The sequence below is a fragment of the Microtus oregoni genome, unplaced genomic scaffold, assembly GCF_018167655.1.
Source record: "Microtus oregoni isolate MIOR12 unplaced genomic scaffold, Mior012 000027F_ref0000203, whole genome shotgun sequence".
Taxonomy (NCBI): Eukaryota; Metazoa; Chordata; class Mammalia; order Rodentia; family Cricetidae; genus Microtus; species Microtus oregoni.
The window spans coordinates 24710243-24733633 of record NW_024543086.1 but is presented as its reverse complement, the minus strand read 5'-3'; the positions used below and the strand labels follow the sequence as shown (position 1 = coordinate 24733633).

The 23391-nt window shown below is 43.8% G+C and overlaps 1 protein-coding gene across 24 annotated transcripts in view; it reads right to left on the bottom strand.

Moving 5' to 3' along the window:
• Rbfox1 (RNA binding fox-1 homolog 1) overlaps positions 1-23391 on the bottom strand; it is a 2144901-nt gene that overhangs the window by 362826 nt on the left and 1758684 nt on the right. The window contains exon 1 of one of the 24 annotated variants that reach the window (XM_041676169.1): positions 1133-1439. The exons of 21 other annotated variants lie outside the window; for them this stretch is intronic. In XM_041676169.1, the coding sequence (XP_041532103.1) occupies positions 1133-1231 (99 nt within the window). In that variant the 5' untranslated portion in view covers positions 1232-1439. Of the gene's footprint in view, positions 1-1132; positions 1440-23391 lie in introns of those variants that run through there. 2 more of the 24 variants (XM_041676162.1, XM_041676171.1) reach the window with 2 other exon arrangements.

Below are 23391 nucleotides of genomic sequence, written 5' to 3'. Positions count from 1 at the left end.
AAGTTTCGTTAACACACACACACACACACACACACACACACACACACGTAGTCAGCCACATCCTTAAAACGAATTTGTGGAAAGGTAGGTAGAAGGATTACCCCTAATGAAACTTTACAGGACAGGACAGAGGGAGTCAGGTCGTGGATTCCCACCCGCAGACAAAAACCCTCTAATCTTGCCAACTCACAGCCACAGACCCCGCCCCGTGACACAGCTGGCCTGCCTCCCCACAGGACAGTGTTAGGTCATTTCCAAAGCCCTGAGGAGTAGATAAGGCAGAAGCCTTTCTAGTAAGACAGAGAAGACCCAGTGAGGCCCAGAGCAGACACTCAGAGCAAGAACCAAATCCAAAAATTCACAGATTTGGACTGGGTGGGAATGAAGCCAAGAGACATCCGGGCAAGACCACTCATTGTCAAGGGAGTGGACAGGCCTGGGGTATAGAAACAACCAAATAAGCAAACAAAACCACCCTATGTTCAGGACAGTCAAAACAGTATCTGCCCATGCTCACCCAGTGCTGGAGAGTTTCAAAGAAGATTGGGTAGGGTGCTGTCAGACTGCAAAAATCCCAATCTTCTGAGTCTTGTAGAATGGATAGAAAGCACAGACAAACTTAACAAAGATTTCCTCTCTCTCTCTCTCTCTCTCTCTCTCTCTCTCTCTCACACACACACACACACACACACACACACACACACACACACTTGCACGGTACAGGCACACTTTGTTCCAATCATTAAAACAGCTGAATTAAAACTACAGGCTTCAGGATATCTTCACAGAGCCCCAAACTCTCTCAACATCCTAGGGACCACCCCCCACCTCACCTCTGGGACTTCTGACATGAGAAAACATGCTCAGAAGAAAAAGGCAGTTTTTCATCTTCAAATTCCCGGTCCCTGAGGATGGGAATCAGTGTTCACAAAGTATTCAGACAGGTGAATTAAAATAGCATCTTGGACTGACGGAAAACCAGAGGCTCCCACCCAACCTCATCTCGTCCCAGTGCTCGAGACCCCCAACCCTCCCCCCCCCCAACACACAACGCGCAGCCCATTGAAGCGGTACCCAGTCTGGCCAAGCTGAGAAGGATCTGCCGCCACCGAGAAAGAGCCGCGCGTCTTACCTGCTGTAAGTACATAAAAGTCAAGGCACACGAGAGCTGGGGACACATGCCCACGTTGGGGAGTGCCACGCAGGTGGCCCCCGTCAGAGGATGCTGCATCGCGATTCTCGGGTGCCCGCAGAGCAAGAGCGGAGATGCTCACATACAATCTACAATTGCGTTGCTTTTTTTAAAAACCCTTTTGCCTAGTCGCTAGTTTTTTTTTCTTTTTAATTTTCGCTGATTATCTAACTCACACAGCAGTGGCTGTCCCTCTTGCTCTCTCTCTTCCTCTTTCGTCTCTCTCTTTCTCCCTCCCCCCACCGCACCCCAAGAGAGTCCCTCCTCCCTGGCTCTCCTCGCCCTCGGGTTTGCTAGTACCCAGCGTTCATCAGCTTTCAACTAAAGACACTAAGAGAGGCTGGGAAGTAGTGTTGGCTCCCCTTGGCTTTATTGGGGCCTGTTGTTGGAGCGCTCTTAAAGTGGAAGGTGCCCCTTGCCCCACCCCCGCCACCCCTTAAAGGTGACAAGAATGGGTAAAGTCGACTTCTATGAAAGACAGGGGTTAGGATAGCCCGATGGAAACGCTAGAGAGGGGAGAGGGGGAGATGGAGTAGGGAGGGGAAGGAGGAGAAAGAAGGAGGGGGAGAGGAGAGGAAGGGGGAGGGGGAGTAATGGGGGAGCGAAGGAAGAGAGAGAGAAAGAGAGAGAGAGAGAGAGAGAGAGAGAGAGAGAGAGAGAGAGAGATTTTGACTCACAGCTTCGCTGTCGCTCACTCGCTTGGTGCTGATGCTGGGAGTCTTCTCATTTGTCAAAAAGGTCCAGGGGCAGGGTTCTTCGTTTTTTTTTTTTCTTTTTTATAAAGGACTCGCCAAAATTCAAATTTTGTCTGCTAAAATCCTCCGAGGGGAGGGAGAGGGAGAGCGAAGGAGTGAGCGCCCCACATCGCCAGCAATCAAAGGAGCTGGACCATTAACAAGACTGCTCAGCTGGGACCCTGAGGAGTCCGGGAGATTTTCAGCCGGCGGTTTGTTTGCCTGACTCGTTGGCAAATAAACACAAGAAAAGGGATTCCCCTTTTGTAAGAAGCTTGGGGGTAATAGACATGCCAGAGGTTGGGGTACAGCGCGGGGGTGGGAATGCGAGAAGGAGGTCCCTGGTAACCCCCGCTGCTGGGGGGGGGGGCACTGCTTTCTCCCTGGAATCAGCCTACCCCGGCAGGCAGCCCCAAGCGCTGCGGCTTAACCGGAGAATCCAGCAGCTGTTACACTAAAATGCCAGCTCGAGGTGAAGGCGAGGGGCCTTCTCCCAGCCTAGAACCCGATGCTCTTCTCAAATTATAAATACACGGGGTAGACAAAAGTCCCTTTCTTGTAAGAGATTACTGTTCGTGATGTGGAGAGCAAATTGAAATAGTTTTATTTTATATTTCCCCCTCTTGCCTGGCCTCCTTGGTCAAATTAATATTCCACTCTTGCAGGCGGATCTTCCCCCTCCCCTTTATCTTATGAAGTAATAATTATTCATTAGTAGATTTCGTTAGTCTTTATGCAATAAAATAAGGGATGTGATCTGTGAATTAAGAGAAAATATGAAGACTCTTAACTCGTCCTTGATTCCCACAGGCGGAAAATTCTCGCAATAGTAAAACCACGATCAGGAATAGTTGCCATATTTTATATAGATTTATTCTGAACCAGTGATGGGGTTTCTTCTTTATTCTCTGAGCAAGGGTCCACTGGATAGAATCCTTGCCTGGTTGCTAGGTTTCCTGAAACAATTCCAGTGGAAGATATGGGCCAGTTCTGCAGGGCAGAGCTGGCCCTCAGAGGGGGAAGATTTCTCTCAGGAGGGACACTGAGGCAGGATCTTGGGACTGACCTCTCCAAAGGCCATCCCAGGGGTGCTCCCCATACACTCCCCTGCAGAAGGAAGCCTTCTAGACTTCTCCCTAGACTAGCAAAACACAATTCACTTGACAGACTAATCAAAATGCTTTTTTTCTTTTTCTTTTCTTTTCTTTTCTTTCTTTCTTTTTTTTGGTTTTTCGAGACAGAGTTTCTCTAAAAGGCTTACTGATGGGAAGGAAGGAATCATCCACAGTTCAGCACTGTCCCTCTGAAATGTCATTAAAATCATGTCCCCACTGTGCCCCAATCTGACTGCCTGTTCATTTCCACCTTCCACCTTGCAAGCCCACTCCTCCAACCACTTTGTGGGGGCCTGGTGTCCTGCCAGCTCATTAGCATGTTCAGCCCTTTACAGTGGCTGTCCAGAGAAGCTGGGACCGCCAAGGCCAGGGCTCTGGGGCCTGCACTGGGGTTAAGAAGGCTGGCAGAGAGCCTTCTGGAAAAAGCTTGCTGTATGTCGTCTCAGAAATCAATGGCACTTGTCACATAAGCTCTGATTCACACAGACCCCAAGTACCTCTCTCCCTGTTTTCCTTCTTTGTACTTAGTTTTATTTCACAATTCCTCAAACCAATGAGAAAGAACCAAAGCCCGGAGAACATGGCTCTCCAGTCTCTCTTGCCTTTTCCAAGCTCTTTCTTGTGCTTCAAGCAATTTTTTTCAACAATGGAGATTTTTTTTATTTTTTTCAGTCTGACACTGGAAAAACTACAATGTTCCAAGAACAGGGTAGAAATTTCTCTTCCGCTCATTTTCATAAGGAATGAGATAAGTAAAAACCTGGCACTTTAATAAAACTGTATCTGAATGGTTTAATGAAAAACAAATATCTCCTGGAAGGAGCCACTAACAGCTCTCACCTGCCCGGAGCCCTGCTACCTCCCAACATGAAAGCTCTCAGCAGGGACTGAGTTCCTTCAAACCCATTTTGAAGTGATGGCTCACTCTTTCCCTTAGACTTCTGCTTAGAGTCAGTCACATTGGGAATCTGTCAATGACGCAATGAGCTCGCAGCCCTCCTAAAGCAGATCAAAACTACTTGAAAGTAGATTCTGTTCTCTGGACCAACCAGCTCAAATGCGCCCTCCCACACACACACAGTGAACAAACACAATGGCTAAGTGCTCTTCTCCTGGACACTTTGGCTACAAGAAGCTACTTGAACAGAAGAATGGCCTTTTCTCCCGTGGGTAATGTCAGTGTAGAGCATCGAAGTACTCCAAATGCAGAGGCATATTCTTTCGGTGACCATTTTTTATACACTTATCGCAAAACTTGGTGATGCTTTCTAGTCGGCATCCAGGAGTGCCAAATCTGAACCCCCAACTCATTGGCATAAGAAGAAAAATTCTTTCTATAACCTTTATTGGGAAAAGAGAGATGTGCTTTTTTTGTTTCTACAGAGTCCCTGACACTTGAGATCACTGGCAGGTATGTGCTGCCTGTGAATCCTGGGGCTGCCCTGCTGGCTTTAGCTACAAGGACCCTTCCTTGAGTGGCTACACATTCCCTGTAGGAAGACAGAAGGGTTAAGAAAAAATAACAAAGAACAATAGCATCTTCAAATGGTAATTTCTTTGAAAGCAACTGCCCAAGTTCTTATTTAACCCAAACAATAGTGTTTGCAACATCTTCCCCTCTTCCCCAAATGAACTAAGAGCATGAAATAAGTCATTTCTACCTCTCTTCAACTCTCATTATAATTTCCTAAAACTGTCAACAGAGTAAACCTTGCATTGAACATTTTTTTTTGCATGAGGATTGTCATGTATCAGAGCAAGAAAGACTCAGGTAAGACTGAATGACGTCTGGATGTAATTCCTAAGCAATTCAGACCACTGTGTTAGCTCAGTGACGATGTCAACATGACGCTTGGCTAAATTTGAATCTCACTTCCAAATTTTAATACACATAACTACATAATTTTAATCTTAAGTCAAGTAAGAATGAAAGAAACCTTTTTTCAGGCCTTTATTATCTCTATCCTGAGCATCCCTTTGATTGCCTGCCTTGCAAACACTTGAATGCAATTTAGTTAGTATTAACCTCACTCCAGGGACTGTCCCAGTCCCTAGAGCTGTATTGGTCCGGGAGGACAAACAAAAATTCCTCACATCATAGAGCTTATATTCAAGTGTGTGTGTGTGTGTGTGTGTGTGTGTGTGTGTGTGCGCGCGCGCGCGCGCATGTGTTACACAATGAAGGTAAGAAGCAAGTACAAGTACTTTATGTTAATGCCATAACATAAAGGAGGGCTGCAGGGAACGGGTGGAGACAAGTCAGATGAGAGGATGCTGTAAGTCAGAGGTGGGGAGGCTGCAGTCAACACTAACAAGTGTGCCAGCTCTGTAAATTGCAGTGTCAGCCTTCAGAAAGCCCCCGGGTTCCTGCCCTTTGCAATCTGATTCCAAGTCTCAGGGTTATAATAGATGAATTTTTGGAACTCTCTCGGGTCCAACAACAAAACAGCAGTGGTTAACTGGCACTCCTAATGCCGCAAAATTGGAGAGATTTTCACACCCATCTTTGATTACTAGACATGCAGGGTTTAATGCACTGTCTGAGAATTTAGGATACACTCAAACATTACTAACATTGAAGAATAAGTGTATGGATGTGTGGGTAGGTGAATGGATGGATTGTTGGATGGATGGATGGATGGATGGATGGATGGATGGATTGTTGGACGGATGGATAAATGGATGGATGGATGCAACAGGACCTTGGATTATATGACCTCTTCTGTCTATTTCCACTCAAAAGCATGAATTACAAGTCTTGGCTAACCTTTTACTTATATGTATTTTAAGTTGCCATGAGGTCTCAGTCCCTGATGCTCCCTGCAAGTAACTCTGAGAAGATCTGTTTTCATACACAGTCCTCCAGGTAAAAGCACCCCTACCAATCACTGAGTCACTGAAGAAGCCCAGCCACAGACGAGCTCAGATGAGCTCATTCTGAGCAATGGGCTGCATCTCTGGCAGTGGCCAGTCCAGTGTCTTAGTTACCCGCTCTGCATGTAATGACAGGGTCCAGCCCAGAGATCAAATTCTGCTGGTACAAAGAACCCTTAAACTGCTGGAGCTTTCTACTCTGAGTGTGGGCTGTCAGTAAGCCTTTGACTAAAAATAAGCCACGCTTGCAAAACAAGAGCAGAAGCACACGCTGTACCCTCATCTCATGAGCACACACTACAATATCTTGCCTCTCTGTTATTTTTAATTTTTATTTTTTTTACAGTTTTAGATTTTATGATAACAGGGTTTTACTCTGTTATATAGACCTATTTTGCACTCATAGTAACCCTCCTGCCTCAGCTTCTAAATTCCTGGAACAGAGTCTGAGCCACCACATTCAGCACACAAATGCTCGGCTGGAAAGGTTGAGACAAGAGGATCAGAAATTTAAAGTCATCTTCTACTACACTGGAAATTCCAGGTCAATCTTGGTTATTTCAAATGGTGTTTTACATTTTCTTTTTTGAAAAGAAGTAAAAATAAAAAATACATCCAAATGAAAACTATGGTCATTGTGATATTACTGCCTTTTGTTCAAAAGACTGATAGTAATTGCCAAATAAAATTATGCAATTTAAATGGTAAAATGCCTACCAATAATAATAAAATTGAAATAGTTGAGGCGAGACATACAGTCTCACCCACTTGTCTGAAAGTCAAAATTGGTTGAGTCTGGAAGACAACATTTTGGTATTGAGTATCAAAATGTAAGATGTTCCTGTATTCTCCAGGAACTCTTCCAGTTCCTTCTACCTGCACTGTTGAAATAGCTGTGCTGGACACAGATGTGTATGTGCCGGGATATTCACTCTCATGATGCCCATGAAGGGAAATGGCACAAAGCAATGGGAAAGGGTGTTTAAAATGTAACTATCATCCACAGACCTGTTCGCTGGAACCAGAAGCATGCTTTACCTTGGAGAAATCACTAAGGAAGTATTCTAAGAAGCTTCAGAATATACAGAATAACATTTCTGCATGAAATCAAATCAAATAGCAGTAAAAGCTCACAGGTAGAAGAGCTTGCCAGGCAAGCCTCATAACTGGAGTGTGATTCTCAGAACCCAGAACTCCTATGGTAAGACAGGAAGTGAACGCAGAATGCTTAGGGGAAGTGAACGCAGAATGCTTAGGGGAAGTGATAGGAAACTCATGGACCCACCAACCTGTGATAAGGAGCAAAGCAGCAGAAACAAGGGAGGTCTTGTCTCAAAGGGCTGGAAGGAGAGAAGTGATTCTCCAAAGCTGTCTCCTGACTGTCACATGCTTGCCACAACATGCATGTACCAACATGTTCTCTCTCTCTCTCATACACACACACACACAGAATAAGGATTTAAAACTTAAAACAATAACAACAAATCAAAAACCTATCATTTATAAATAACCAAGTGTTATACATGTGAAATGTAAATACACATGCATGCCTAACGCTTAGCAAAGGGCCAGGAGGACATGTGTCTTATCCTCAGAGTGATGGGGGATTTGATTTTTACTGTGTACATGCTTATATAGTTTGGGTTTTCATACAGTGCCTATGTTGTAATTACTTTGGAAAGAAAACATCAAACCGGACTCTTTGAATGTGGCTGACAATGAAGGCTGACTGAGAAGCCAATGATAATGGCACTGGGATTTGATTCTACTGCATGTACTAGCTTTTTGGGATCCTAGTCTGTTTGGATGCTCACCTTTCTGGACCTGGATGGAGGGGGGAGGACCTTGGACTTCCCACAGGGCAGAGTAACCTGCCCTCTCTTAGGACTGGAGGGAGAAAAGAGAGGGTGAGTGGGGGAGCAGGGGAAATGGGAGGAGGGGAGGAGATGGAAATTTTGAATGGTATTATTTATAAAGCAATAAAAAAAATCTAAAAAAAAAGAAAACAAAACAAATGTAACTATTGTTGCCTCATGTCACTCAGAGCTGTAATCGTGGAAGCTCCAGGTTATAAGGCTAGAGAGACTGCACAGCAGTTAAGAATGTGAGCTGCTCTGAAAGAGGACAGGAGTTTGGGTCCCAGCACCCAGATGAGGTCACTCCCAACCTCCTGTAACTCCAGCATCAAAGTATCTAATGCCTTCACCTGACCTCCAAGGGCACATGCGCACATGACTTACACACATACAGAGGCTCATGTACATGCATCTACCATGACAGAAATACATTTCATACATGAAAGGACTTGGGATCAGTCCTCAGATCCCTCCAAAAATATAAAAAGTGAAGAAAAAAGATCCTGGGTAAAAGGTTTTGGGATCCAAGAACACTATGCTTGCTTTAAGCACACCTTCCCAGAGATAAAACATGTGTAATTTATATGCTCATATATGAAAGGAGTTGAATCCTTGCCTACCACCCTCTCAGATATCAAGGCTGCTGAGAAACTGACTGGAAGGTTGGCATCTTGCATATGTTTCTGTAGAAAATTAGGGGTATGATTACTTTGCAACCTTGGGTATGTCTAGACTTCAGCTGAGTTCCTCCCAGGTTGGACAGTTAATCTAGGCACCAGGCCTAAAGCAGAAACCAGGAAAAGGTACAGGTTAATTTATACTCTTTGTTCCTGCAGGACCCCTTCTCTTACCTGCACAATGACAAGGAAGCTTGGTGGTGTAAAAGGGCATCCCTTCTTCTTTTACCCTTTTTCCTTAGGTGGGTATCTCACAGGCTGCTACTGCTAGGACGCATGTGTATGAAACTGGCTTCTGAACACGGAGACTGCCTATGTCACTGGGAGAGCCTGCTGCACGGCATGCGGTAGTATGCTGGTGCTAGCTTCTATCCACATTTATCTACAATGATTACATGTTTTAGGATGAGCATAAACAACAAACATTGATACAGAGAAAAGGGACATACACGTCTTCCCAGGAGCCCCTGACTATTCTTTCAAGGCAAGGCAAGGGACACAGTTGCCTCTAAGCAGCCTCAAGGAAATACCTAGAGTCTCTAAGGCTGTTGTTGACTCTAGTCTGTGCCCTCAAGATATCCCAGAGTCCAGTGACATTGAAAATGGCCAGGGGCAGGAAAGGGAGCCACTTAAGTAATGGTGGTATTAGGCCCTGATGAAGCTTTGCTAAGTTTCCAGATGTGTCAACTGGGTTTAAATTCAAGTTTGGTTCTTGTAAGAGATATCAGTCTGAGCAAGGAGGAGCACCATGCCAGTTTTTTCTCCTGTAAAATGAAGTCAATAATGAAAGGCTCCCTCTGAGCAAGGTCCTCTCCAACCACTCCCCAACCAGAGGCTGTTACAATAAAACTTAAAACAGGGACTTGCATGAAATTAACAAGTTTTACATTTGTGGCCAAATTAGCGTACACACACACACACACACACACACACACACACACACACGCCATCTGCCAGCTTCATCACTTCAAAAAGGAAAGGGCATTTTACACCCAAAAGCAAGAGCGCAAGAAGGACATAATCTCAAAATAAAGGACGGCCTTTCAAATTGATTAAATTTAGGTCTATTAAAATTTTCAGTAAATTGCCCTTGATTTTCTCATTTAGCTGCAGTCTGTTGAAAATGCCATTTGAGGAGTCCGATGAGCCTGTGGGTCAGCATTTGGGAAGCCCTGAGATAATGAACGTAAAGTGCTTTTCAGCCCAGGCACCCACACGCTTAGGATCAGGGATTCTTGGAAAGTGTCATGGGGATGCTTGGGAACAATTAGCAGCAGTACTCTCTGGGCCCACGGCCTCTTCCTGCTGGCTCTCTGCAGCACAAAGCCCATGCCCTTCCCAGTTCTGAGCATTCTGACCCACAGAGCACCTTGACTTTCTCATAGAAGAGGTGTCGGAAAGGTCAAGGGAATTGATTATGATGGATCACCAGAGTTTATTCATTCTCCTCAATGACACAGCCCTGCTCCTTCAAGGCCACTCTACAGCATAACTGGGATGAAGTATATGGAAGCTCTCTGGTTCATGATAGGGTGTGCAGTCTACTGCATGGGGGAATCTGACTTTGCAGCTCCACCTCATGGGGCTCGATGCTCATACTTTACTACCTGATAGAAATGTCTGTGAAGAGGTGGGGATAAAGCACTGTTGTAGAGTGCTTGCCTAGCTTGCACAAAACCCTTGGTTGAATTCAAGAACTGCAGAAATTAGTCATGGTGATGCATGCATTAATGCCCACTATTGGGAGGGGAAGACAGGAGGATCGGAAGTTCAGTGCTGTTCTCTGCTATCAAATAAGCGCCAGGTCTATCTGGAATATGTGAGACCCTATCTCTACGCCCAAACTAAACAAGAGTCAGTGACTACTAAACTCTTAAAACCTCAGTTACATTCTCTAATGGAGGATAGTAATATTGTTCTTAAAAATAAATTTGTTAAAAGCTAAAATATAGATATACATCAATGTCATGATATTGGAACATATGTTCTAGCAACAATAACAAACAGCAGCGAGTATTATTATGAATTATTTTTACTATCTGTCTCTAATGAGTTAATGAAAACAGACATTTATCCTTTTGCCAAATAAAAAACTAACTAAATAAATCACACACAAGACCAGTAAAGTCAATACATTGACAGGATTCTGAATTCCAAATGTAATTTTGTTTTTGAAATGGTTTTTAAATAACATGGCATTATTGAAAAATGTATAACCATGACCTTTTGCCCTGGCCTTCTGTTTGTTTGTGTGCTTGTTTTGTTTTGTTTATTTGTTTAAGGGTTTGTGGTTGTGTGTGGGAAGACATGGAACATACAATCAGGCTAATATCAACCTTGCTGTCCTCTGTCTCAGTATTCCAACTGCTTGAATAACAGGCACATCATACTTTGTCAATGTTGATTTGTTTGGTTTTAGTGTTTAAGACAGGACCATGTTGGCCTTGAACTCACCATGTAGTTCAGGCTGTTATCCAGCTTACAGACTCCACTCGTCAGTCTTCTGAGTACTAGGGCTGGAGGCACGCGCCAGTATTCTCAGCCATGATCTGATTTGCTACATGTATAACTTGACCTTGCTAACAGACCAAATGTGCCCATTAGTCCTCATCCTCTCTCTTCCTATCCAGGTTCTTGTCTAAGATATGAGGTCAGTTCCTCCCTGTGTTTTGGAGAGATATTGAGCAACATATTCTAGAAGATGACTTCTGACCAGATGGCAGCTAATGTTCTTATTTTGTTTTTACCTTCACAAAACCCTGTAAGATAGCTTTTGAAGGCTCTCAACAACATGTGAAAATATCCAAGGTTGAAATTAATGTATACCTACTTGTAAATAGGGAGGAGACTGGGGTTTCCCTTCAGGTTTGAAGACCAGAGTGAAGGGTTGTAACTCCAATGATCAACCTGACCAGTAGCAGCAAAGAGTTGCCAGCATCATGGTCGTGGCCACCTTCATCATCACCATCAGCGTTTCAGTTTCTTTGAGCAGCTCACCTGAGAAGGCAGTTTGGCATGGCATTCCCCTTTCCAGCTAATCTACAAGCCTTCCTCTCCCAGAAAACAATCACTCATCCCAAACATTTATTTTTATAGAATGACATAATCCCAGCCCTCTACTCTCTCATGTGACAGGAGGGGGAAGTACCACAACATCCACAGTCGCCCTACACATTAAAAAAAAAAGACCCTGGTTCCTGGGACCCCGCAGTACTCTCTCCTCCCCTCCTCTGGCCAAATACAGCAGACAGTGCTGTATGACATTAGCCAAAGTCCTGGAGAGCACCCCAGCTTACCCCTAAATTCAAAATGTATCCAGAGCAGGTGAACAGCTTCTATTCTTCCAGGAGCTGTGCTGAAACAATAGGTCCCACGAGGAGATGCTAGGGGATAGAGTTCAATGTTTGGCAGTTTAGAGGGTGGGAGTCGACTCCCAGCACACAGGACAGAATGTTAGGAGCGTGGGACCCAGGAGGGTAGGCGGTAGAGACAAAAACGGCTAAGTGGTGATTTCTTCTAATGAATATGTGGGTGGGAGGTCTACTTTGGGAAGCCTCCACATCCACCCACTCATGTTTCGACTTTCTGCATGGAACTTGAACAAATCTGAAGGCAAACAAATCCTGCAAAGTATTCTGCTCCCCCCTCCCCCCCACTGCAATAGACCTGGCTTCGGGGTTCTTTGACCCTGTAAATGGTGAGAAATATTTATCTTTATGAAACTTGAGTCTCCCAAGAGCTTCTCTGACTAGATGTAGCTTCACCTCTAACCTCTGAATATCTGAATTAATCGAGCTTGACCTTAGCTTTCCCAAGGTCTTGTCCTGGTACACAGGTAAGAAGCATATCAGGGACTCTCAGTTCTCAGCATTATACACCTTCAAAGGTGGGTGGCTGTTAATGGAGAGAGTGGAAGGATATAAGGACATACAACACTAGGTTATTATAGAAAGCCTAGGAGGTTATGACGTAAATGTATTGGTTATTGAGTAAGAAGCTCCGTAATTATGAAGACCTTGTCTCATCAAATCTGTGCTCTCTGGACTTCCAAGTCTTACACAGGAGTTGCATCTCACAGTGACAGGCATCTGGCACTTCCATAACTGCGCGTGGCCTGTTAGCTGAGATGTATATGTACTGTTTCTGAGCTTAAGTACAAACACTCACACATGAAGCCAAGCCCTCACCTTGTTCCCCTTATATCTGTTTGCATGGGAGTCACAGACAGAAGTGGGAGACAGAGTTAGACAACTGAAATGATTCTTGAGGATTCCGGACACATTGCATCCTCCATGGAGACACTGCTCTAGCACCCGGGGACTTGATTAGATTCAACAGGAACAATGTTTCATTTGAACATTTTCAACTTCAGTGGCCTGTTTTGTGTTTCCCGATCCTCAAAAGCTTAACATCAATGGCCCCCTTTTGTCTTTGAGGGCATCATTCTCTGCTTAAGGTGCTTCAAAACCATTCTCCTGAACTGAAACTTTTGTACCCAAAAACTGATCTATCATGTTCACTATCATTGCCTTTACCAGGCTTCAGATGTAATTAACCAACACTCTCAGCATATTAGTGTACAAGAGAAGAACTATCTTCTCCCTGGCTAGACTATCTCATGTGCAGCATAGTAGACTCATGTTCTGCACAGACACCCCTTGGAGACATGTGGTGTGTGCTCTATCAGGTCTCTTACTCTGTGTGTGTGTGTGTGTGTGAGAGAGAGAGAGAGAGACAGAGACAGAGACAGAGACAGAGACAGAGGAGAGAGAGACAGAGACAGAGACAGAGAGAGAGAGACAGAGAGAAACAGAGAGAGACACACGGAGACAGAGAGGAAAAGAAAGAGAGAGAGAGAGACAGAGAGAGGTCAGGTGTGGGGCTGAAATGTGTGTCCCTATGGAGACAAGAGTTCAACTTCAGCCGTTAATTCCTCAGGATGCTGTCTACTTGGGTTGTTTTTGTTTTTCTTTTTGTTTTGAGACAGGGCCACTTACTAAACTGAAGTTTGCTATTCACCTAGCCTAGGAATTAGGCTTGCTAGTGTGCCTGCCATTTTTCCATATGGGTTCTGGGGACACAACACAGGTCCTTGTTGTTGCAAGGCAAGCACTTGACTTACTGAGCTATCTCCCCAGCGCAACGTCTCTTGTTTCCTGATCATTCTTACCTATCATGACTTTACACACGCACACGCGCACACACACACACAAACACACATACACACACACAGAGTTGTGGCTGACACATTTTTCATACCTACAAAGGATTCTAAGCAAAGCTGAAATACATTGAAGCAGCTCTGACTGAATAAGTCCTCACCACAGCCATGGCCCCAACATCCCCACACAGGGCAGGTCTCAGGAATGCTCATGAACTTCACAGAGCCTCCAGAATGCTTGACTACCAAGACCCAATCCTCTCTGCCTCTTTAATATTCCCTCAGTTTGTTCCTGAAACTGTCTTCTCATGGAAGTTCCTCTGTTCCACTTACCTGACCTGAAGCCTCAACGTGAGCTCTTCACAAATACCCCTGCTGTTCTGAATCACGAACCCAAAGCACATCACTCCATCAGGCCGAACCTGCAGCTATAAATTCCCTTTTGAGTTTCTAGTTTCTTCCATCACCATTGAACCAGGGAGTCACCTTATACTATAGTCCTTTTAGTTCATAGTAGAAATCTGTTCTTCTACCCGAATAATTTCCTTCACTTTCAGCTTGAGCTACCCCCAAGTCATGCTGTCTATGGGTCCCATAGTTGATTTCAACTGTATCAAACCGGGGCTGTCTATCCTGCCATGCTCAACAAGCAAAAATGAGAACATCCACTGTCGGCCCATGCTATCAGTTCCTGTAGTCTGGGATGTGTCTCCTGCCTGTGTAACACAGTCAGCACTTCTAAATTATCCCATGTTTTAGCTTCTGGCCACCTCCAACCCCGTGTGAATGGCTTACGCCAGCGCACAATGATGTATCTTCTGGTGTGTGTCCTGTCTTAGCCTTCTTTAAAGATACAAGGATACAGGGAGGAGGGGGAGAAGGGTGGGAGAAGGGGGAGGGAAATGGGAGGCTGGGAGGAGGTGGAAACTTGTTTTTTTTTTCTCCTTTTCTCAATAAAAAAATGGAAAAAAAATAAAAAATAAAAAAATAAAAAAAAAAGATACAAGGATACAAAGGCCAGAATGCTCAGGACCTAACTAGCAATCACAGAGTGAAATAGGTATTTTCTTATTTTTTGCTTGTTGAGATAGAGATGAACCGGATAGTGCCTTCTGTAGTGTCTGTAGGCCGCACTCGGCACATATAGGCAACTCCGTGGTCACCAGGAGGATGCCAAACGCCTGCCTTAGGGAAGCACCCTGTTGTTCGTAAGAGGCACAGCGTTAGCAGTAGCGAGTTCCTTGTCTATTTTTGACACTCCATTCTACACACGTATGTGGGCACATGTTCTGTGAGAAGTTCCGCTCTGTCTCTCACCCCCATTGCTCCCTCATCTCATTAGAACAGCCGTTATCCAATAGCACGTTCTGTTTGTTTTCTTTACCAATTGTTTAATTTATACATTTCCTCATCGGTCACAAGCTGAATGCATTTGCTGTGCCAAACGTGACAACCAGATCTGGAGATCCCACGGCTGTATGATGAGAGACATACCCGAGGTTCTACACTAACTAGACATTTCCAATCCACCGAACTAAAATAATTACTCTTAGCTATGCTTAGCGTATGAATCAGCATTTTTCTCAACACCATGCAGCACATTAAAAGAGTGAACTGTACTCTGGGACTAATTGAAAGCAGTATTACTTATCCATACACCCATTTTCAAATATTAGTGTTCATCAAAGACTTGGCTCTTTTTGATTGGATGAACCATAAAAGTTTCCTATTAGACATTATAAAATTCATCTCCAATTCTGTTCCTGTGTCTATATTCTAAATGGTGTTTTGTGAAACATTGGTTTCTATGAGGAAGTCTTCTGGTGTAAGTGTAATGTATGTGATGGAAAATCATGCGTTTGCCATGTGGAGCCATGAGGCACAGATTGCAGACTTACCCTCTCACACGGAACAAGAGCGGTAATTTAAGAGGCAAGCTGCCAGGCACAGTGGTACATGTCTGCAGTCCCAGCACTTGGAAGCCAGAGAAGGGACGAAAAGTTTCAGGCCAGTGAGGACTTCATAGGAAGACTGTCTTTCAAACGCAACCCCTCTCCAAAAAATAAAAAAGACATACTCTAGAAGGCAAAAAAAAAAAAAAAGTCCTTGCGCTATCTTCTTAAGAAAAGAAGGCTACAAGGACTGAGAAACTGGCTTCCTTGATCTCAGTCTTGGCTCTTTTAAGCCCTCGATGGGTGACTTGGACAAACTATTTCGATTTTTTGATTTCTGGGTGAGTATCATATAAATGCTAAATACACGATTACTTATTTGTTCCTTTCAAGCTTGAATTTGGATAATATAGAATAATACAAGCAAATCACTAATGCAGTACTTGGAACCTGTTAAATGCACAATGTACACAGGCTTCAAAGATGATGAAGATAATGATGGTGGTAGGGATGGTGCTGATAGGGATGGTGGTACCTGTTGGTGAAGACGATAACAATGGTGATATATAGAGGTGTTGGTGATGATGATGGTGCTACTGCTGATTGCTGATGATAATGATTCTGATCATGGTGTTGATAGGGGTGATGGTGATAGTGGTGGTTGGGGATGACAATAAAAGTGATGGTGTTGGTAACAATGTTGATGCTAATAATGATAACAGTGGTGATGGTAGTAATGGCTGACAATGATGAAAACAGTGATGTGGATGTTAATGGATGCAGTGGTGGTAGTGAGATCTGGCTATTCTTGATTGTAAAAGAAGTGTAAAGGGATGCATAATTGACCTCTGACCTGTTCTCTCAGGCTAGGAAGAAAGGAAGATGCTCATTCAAGAGAGAGCTCCTTGCTGGTCCACCACCATCTTCTGCCTTTACCATGGTGTATCCAGCCACAGAGATAACTGGCATGCCTGTTACCCATCTGGCTCTCCTGCTTTCCCTCCTCATGATTTGCAATAAACATTTCCAGGAGACTCTCCTGTGCACTGGGCAGCATCTGGCACCCGTGTCCTTCTGGGTAACTGTGGGGATATCAATATTTTATGACCTTCTTAGCGAAAACACCAACCCCAGGGTGCTGATAGTTCCTCTGATATCATTCAGATTCTCAGCAGGTGCTCATGTTCCCTTTCTCCAAGACTTGTCTATCACCAGCAAAGCCTTTCCAATGGATTTTCTTCTGCATAGTCGATGTCCTATTGAGATGTGCACAATTCCAGGAAATACCATAAAAACTAGCAACGCCAGGAATTATTGAAGGTTTGCTGTGTGTTGAGTACTGTGCCAAATATCTCACATTTATTATCCCATTTCATCTTCCCAGCCTTCCAATAACCAAGTTACTATCACCTATCCTAATCCACAGGCCTGGAGACTGAGGAAGGAGATAAAATAGTAACTAGTTTAAGTTCCCAGACTGGGGTACTAATTCAGGTGAGCAGAGTTTCCCTCCTATGGTGTGTCTACTTATTGCATAGCTCATTGCAGAAAATAAAGTTAAACTCAGAATATCCAAAAGCTGCATGATGGATATTGGAGCTCTCTGAGGGCAAGTACCTTTCCAGAAATTATAATGGATGAACAGCTTTTAAACTGTGGCTTAGATATTTCTTGCTTCCTCCTGCCCCTGGGGTTATTTCAAACTATCGGAGGCTCATAGAAGACTGAACTCTGGTTTTGACATCTGAAGAAGACCCAAGGTTGCTACATTGCCTCTTTGCTTCCATAAATCATAACCAAATAGACCTCAGCCAGAAAGCACATCCAGGAATGGTTTGGTCATTGGTTAAATAACTAGCCATATACATTTCTATCTTATTGAATATTACATTATATTATATCTCCTGGTTACAGAAATAAAGACTGAGCAGGATAGTTTAAAAGGCATAAAAATTTGTATAGCAATGTATAGGAAACATGGGTGAACCGTGTGTGGTTGCCCAGATAGCCACTTATTTGGGAACTATCCCTGGTATGGTTTGAAAATGAAATACATGCCATAGGTTCATATGTTGAAGGCTCCATTCTCAGGGAAGAGTGCTGTTGAGGAGGCCCTAACATAGTTGGAGGAAGTTAGTCCCCAGGGGTCTGCCTCTGAACCTCAGACCTCACTCACAGTCCTTTCCTCATACTCTGCTTTCTTATCAGGGCGAGGTGCATAGCCTCTGCCCTCTGCTCCCACCTCCAGAATGTTCTGCCTGACCATGGTCTCGGAACTTACAGAACCAACGACTGAAATCTCTGAAATTCTGTGCTAGAATGAGTCCTCCGTGAAGTCATTCTCTCGGATGATTTGACTTGATCACCGTCACACAAGAAAAGGAATGCACTCTGTTATGTAAGATCGATCTGTATTTCTAATCCATACTGCTCACTGCTGAACTCACCTCTTTCTAGACGCCAGTCTATAATATCCACCTAGATTCTGGCAGTGCTTCAGAAAACCCAAGCGATGTTATTAGTGACATTAGTGATTACAGGATTTAACATTATTTTTAGTGTTTATTTGTAAGGAATCAAGTTTTGTATAATGGGTACTGCGATAGAGAGAAGGAAATAAATCTAGAGCACAAAAGTCAGAAAGTAAAGACCCTCCTCCCCATCACGCCCCAGGTCAGAGCCTCACCAGGGAATGAGGGGTGCAAGGGTGAGACCCTCCAGGAACCATCCTTGATCTCTTTACTAGCCCTGCCCTGTAGACATAACCTGCCGGAGAATCTGGAGAGAGACAGAGGTGCTGGAATAGGCTGAGCTCCCCGTGCAGCCTAATTATAGTCCCCAAAGTCTCTCCAGATCCTGCCTGACAGCTCATCACTCCAGTGGCATTTTTGTCAGGAAAACCTCATTTCTATTTTTATTATGAGAACTGCTTGTCTTTACTGGCTCTTTGTACATAGATCAAGACATTATCAGGACCTGCGCTTTCCCCAGGCGAAGGTGAATGACTGATTTTCTCTCTCTATTAAGGACTATGCTACCTCCACTGGATTCCACAATTTTTATTTCACACTCTAAGACCTTGGGGACCTGGGAGAAAGTTAACCTCTCTGGTGCCGCACATCTTCATATTCCCGAACCTCCCAATATTTATTTCTTGTCCTCATGTTCAGCAGACAAGATGGCCCACAGAGCTGTATACTCGCTTGTTTAAGTGGAAGCCCGCTTAAAACATGAAGGCCAGATTTCTATGTCATCCTTTCCTGAATGTGTTTACAAGAAGGATGCATCTTTACAGAAATGAGGCAAAGGAGAAAGAACTCCAAATCCTGGAACTGGAGCCCCAAATGTTTGTAAGCTGTTTATCATGGGATGGGTGCTGGGAAACAAACTTGGGTTTCTGCTAGAGCAGTATGCACTCCTAACCTCAGAACCATCTCTCTGGGAACTGAACAGAGCCCCATGATGACATCTGAGGTCCAGTGATGGCAGAAGAAAATTGCCATCAATCTGTGTCTCTTCCTGCCAAAATTACATCCACTAAGTGTGATGGTGTAAGACCCTGTATGGACCCCGAAGCTCACCCCATGCTCTGCATTCTGAAAATCACTCACATGCATCATTTTATTTAATCCCTATGTCAAAGTTTTTATTCATGCACCTAACCCATTCATTACTCATTTAATTCATCTATAAATATTTATGAAGTGTAAATAATGTTCTAAGGATTGCATGGTGTTCCTAGTATACAGTGATTAAACACAAACAAGTAGCAAGGAGATACTACTGTTTCCTTGGATGGAACTTGAAATCAATGCATTACTAGAGACAGACCAGCAAACCAGCAGTCTGATGCAGTTCTTACACAAGAGAGTCCTACCATACATATCAGAGTTTATCTCAGAGAAATGGAAACTTATGTTCACACAGCAATGTATACGTAAAGGCTCATGGTGGTTTCATTCATAACAATAAAATCAGGAATTATTTCAGATATATTTCAATAGGTGAGTTGAAATAGCAATATGTCCATACTATGAAACACTATTCAGACTATTGACCTACAACAGTGTAGATGAATCTCCACAGGGGGGATAAGTAAACTCCAAAGATTAGCTATTGCATGGTTCTGATGTTGAGTTATCTACATTTTGTTAAAGGAAGAATTTGTATTTACCAAAAGTTAAGTCTTGGAAGAGTAGGAGTGGGTCCTGGGTGTAGCTATGAAAAAACAAAGGAAGATATGGAGCTGCTCTGTATCTTGACTGTAGTAAACACTGATCCCCACATATGATAAAGTTAGCAAACCTAGAAAAATGTGAATAAGGTCAGTGGATTTGATCAATATACACATCCTTGTATGAGATACTTATACTATAATTTTATTAACATGGCCATTAAGGAAACTAAGTAAAGGGGGATACCTATTATTCTATAATGAATCAACAATTACCTTAATAAAAATCCAATCAAACAGAATTACATGGTAAATTTTCTGAGGCAAGTTATGTTTCATGGTATGAAGGAAAAATCAGGTGCTAACAGCAATAAAGGAGCTGTAGAGAGCAAGGACAGCCACTGGAGGATGAGGCGCTGGTGAGGAGCATGATCAATGGAAGCCTCGTGACCTAACCAGGGGTGGGCATGTGCAGGCAGCAAAGGAACGTGGTAGAGAGGACATGGCATGCAAGGATGAGGGGACATTTTGTAGTCATATAAGAAAGCAAGCAATGGGCTGGAGAGACTCCTTGGAGGTCAAGAACAGGTGTCGCTCTTTCGGAGGACCCGAGTTCTGTTCTCAACACAAGGGTTGCAGAGACACAACTGTGTGCAACTCTAGCTCTAAGGAATGCAGCGCCTTCTCCTGGCCTCCACGGGCACTACACTCACAGAATACACCTGCACACTCACAGAATATGTACAAATAAAAATAACTCTCCAAATGATGAGTGACGGCCCTGAACTTGTGCAGAAGCTATCGCTGCTATGCAGGCACTAATAAACTATAGTAATTCATACATCTAGAAATTGTCTGACTTGGGTTTGAATGCCACAGTTACCATAATATCTACCACCTCCCTTAACAGAGCTTTATAGACTGGGCAGAGAGTTCAGTGGGGAAAACAGTGTTATTTAAGGATTAGGACCCTGGCTGAGTTCAGACCCCCAGGCCCCATGAACATATCTGTCATTCAGTTTTTCTACAACCGTGATGGAGACAGAGAAGGAGAATCCCCAGCAAGTCTCATGCCAGCCAGCCTGGCATACACAGCAAAGAAAAAGAGACAATTGCAAATAAGGTAGAAGGTGAGACTGAAACCCAAGATTGTCCTCTGATCAGTACATACACATTATAGCACATGCGAGAAAAACAGTTTTATAAGGTTATTAGGCACATGCTATTCAACACAGCAATATTTCTCCTGGATCTACCCCAGAGAACAAAATTTATGTTCAGAGAAATACCTAAATAGGAATGTCTGAAACAAGATTTTCAAATTCAGCAAAAACTGGAAGCAACCCAAATGCCCTTCAACTATTGAATATACACACACTGATGCTTCCACACCGTTAAGAATGCTACTCAGCAAGAAAGAGGAAGAATGATCTATTGATAGATGCAGTCACGTGGAGGAATCTAAATCCACTTGGCCCAGAAAAAGAAGGCAGACTCCATGGCTGTCTTACTATTCTGTTCTTCTGACATTCTAGAATAGACAGAAACAACAGCGGCAGCTGAGATTCTGGTGGTCCTGGGGAGTGGGACAGGAGACTGACTCCAAACAGAATCAAGAAAACTTTCCAGAGAGATGAAGCTGATGTTGGTTGTCACATGACCAGATGCAGTTATTGAAACTCATGGATTTGTATGTTCAACGGGGCAAATTTTCCTGCATGTAAAAAAAAATTCTTCAGTAAGCCTGGCTTTGATGCTCTGATCTCTGGGAATGAGCAGATAGAGATGAAAGCTGAAGGAAAACCTTCCTCATGTCTGGGAAGTTATCGGTGGCCCCAAGAGACTATAGTACTATAATCTTATTTTCAGAAAGTGTATTAAATAAAAGTGGAAGGGTAATATAGCTTCTGTAGAGCTTGGTGACTGGTGTCTAGGGGGAGACAGTCAGCAGGATGGGGCATGAATGACCTGGTGAGCATAGAGGGGCTTGTTCTGAGTGTAATAATCATTACCGTCAAGTGTACCACTTAGAAATTCTGTCCTTTGTCACCAGACAAAAAAAGAGAAAGTGTCTCCTATCCAAAATTTTCCAGATGCTCAAACTGTTGTAGACCCCAGCGCCTGAAGGCTCAGTAAGACATGTTTCTGCTCTGCATCCCTGGGTTAAGAGGATGATTTGGGAACCACACAGAAAGGCAATGGAGAACAAGGAACTAGACTAGACTAGCAGTCTGCCCTCCAAGTACCAGCAGGAGTCAGCAGAGGGAATCTCCAAGGTGAGAATGACCAGGAATTTTGATAACTTCATTCATTTCAGGTGTATTTGCAGCTCAGGCTTGGGAGTAATTCCTTGATTCTTAAGAAGATATGCCTTTCTATACAATGGGTTTATGTTCCTTACACTCAAGCAATTCTTAGGATCCCGTGTTAAAATTCCATAGGTATTTGTTGTAAGAAAAAAATGAATGTCTTCCCTACATGCTAATGTTGTTTACTTGTTTTTCTGCTTTCTGAGAAAATGATGAAAAGTGAAGTATCAACAGTATTTGCCTTCCATCTTTAGAATCCCGTCTCAGCCTGCAAAGAAGCTGCCAGGACATCTCCTTAGCTCCAAATGAAGCAAAAAGCATAAACAAACTAGACTTCCCTTATTAATGCCTGTGACTAGAAACAATGGCTTAGTGGTGGTTTGTCTCTTACTCTCAGTGATGAGATGCACAATCGGACTCGAGGCCGGGATCCTAGGGTCAACTTTTCTCCCTGGGCAAGCACAACCTGTTGTGAATTAAGGTCCAAATGTGAGGGGAATGAACAGTCTCAGAGCAGCTGATGTGAGGCTATCTCTTGGCCCAGAAAAGACACCAGCATCTGTGAGCACGGCCATGCTTGGCAGCCATGGCTGTTCTCTCATCAGGCTCTCCGGGTTCCCAAAGCTCATGCCACAAGGAAATCATAACAAGCCAACGATCAATTCCTCTTTCTGTTGTGCGAGTCACTGGGGGCTGACTCAGAAGCAGGCATAAGAAATTCGGCCATTTCCAGAAGTTGACTCTCCTTGTGAGATGCCAGACAAGAGAAAGATGAATCTGCAGCTTTCTCTAGGGGAGACCGGTCCTCCTAAGGCCACACTCTGGTGAGTTGGCATCGTGCACCATGTGTGGACTGAGCCCAGAAAATGCTGAGAGTTGTTATGACCCATTCAGCTCCTCTCCATGCAGACCCATCCTTTTCTGGATTCCTCCAGCTCCCCCAACCCCCACCAAATCTCTAATAATGTTCTCGCTATAATATGCATTATCATCATGTTTTTGCCCCAGAGGATGAGGGTGACATGCTGGTCACTGCCATGTGTGACTCAGGCCTCACTGTGCAGAGAATTCGGTCAATGCCTGCTGAATGAACCAATAACAGAAACCCTGGTATACGCACAGAGAAATGAATTCAAGCGCAAACCCCCAAAGAGACCACCTGGTGAAAGGCAGAAAATATCATTAACTGAAAACAAGACATTTCTGAGAAATCCGCATTTCAGCTTTACCAAAGAGACACCGTAGCACTTTGCCCAAGTGACATGTTATATACAGAGAAAATGCAGCATTTATTTCTATTACACCAGCTTCCTCTCTGTAAGTCAGAGAGGTTAGACGCTCAGCACGGGGTCCCTCTTGGCCAAAGATCCACGTCAGAAAAAAAAAAAAAAGAAAGAATGGAAAAAT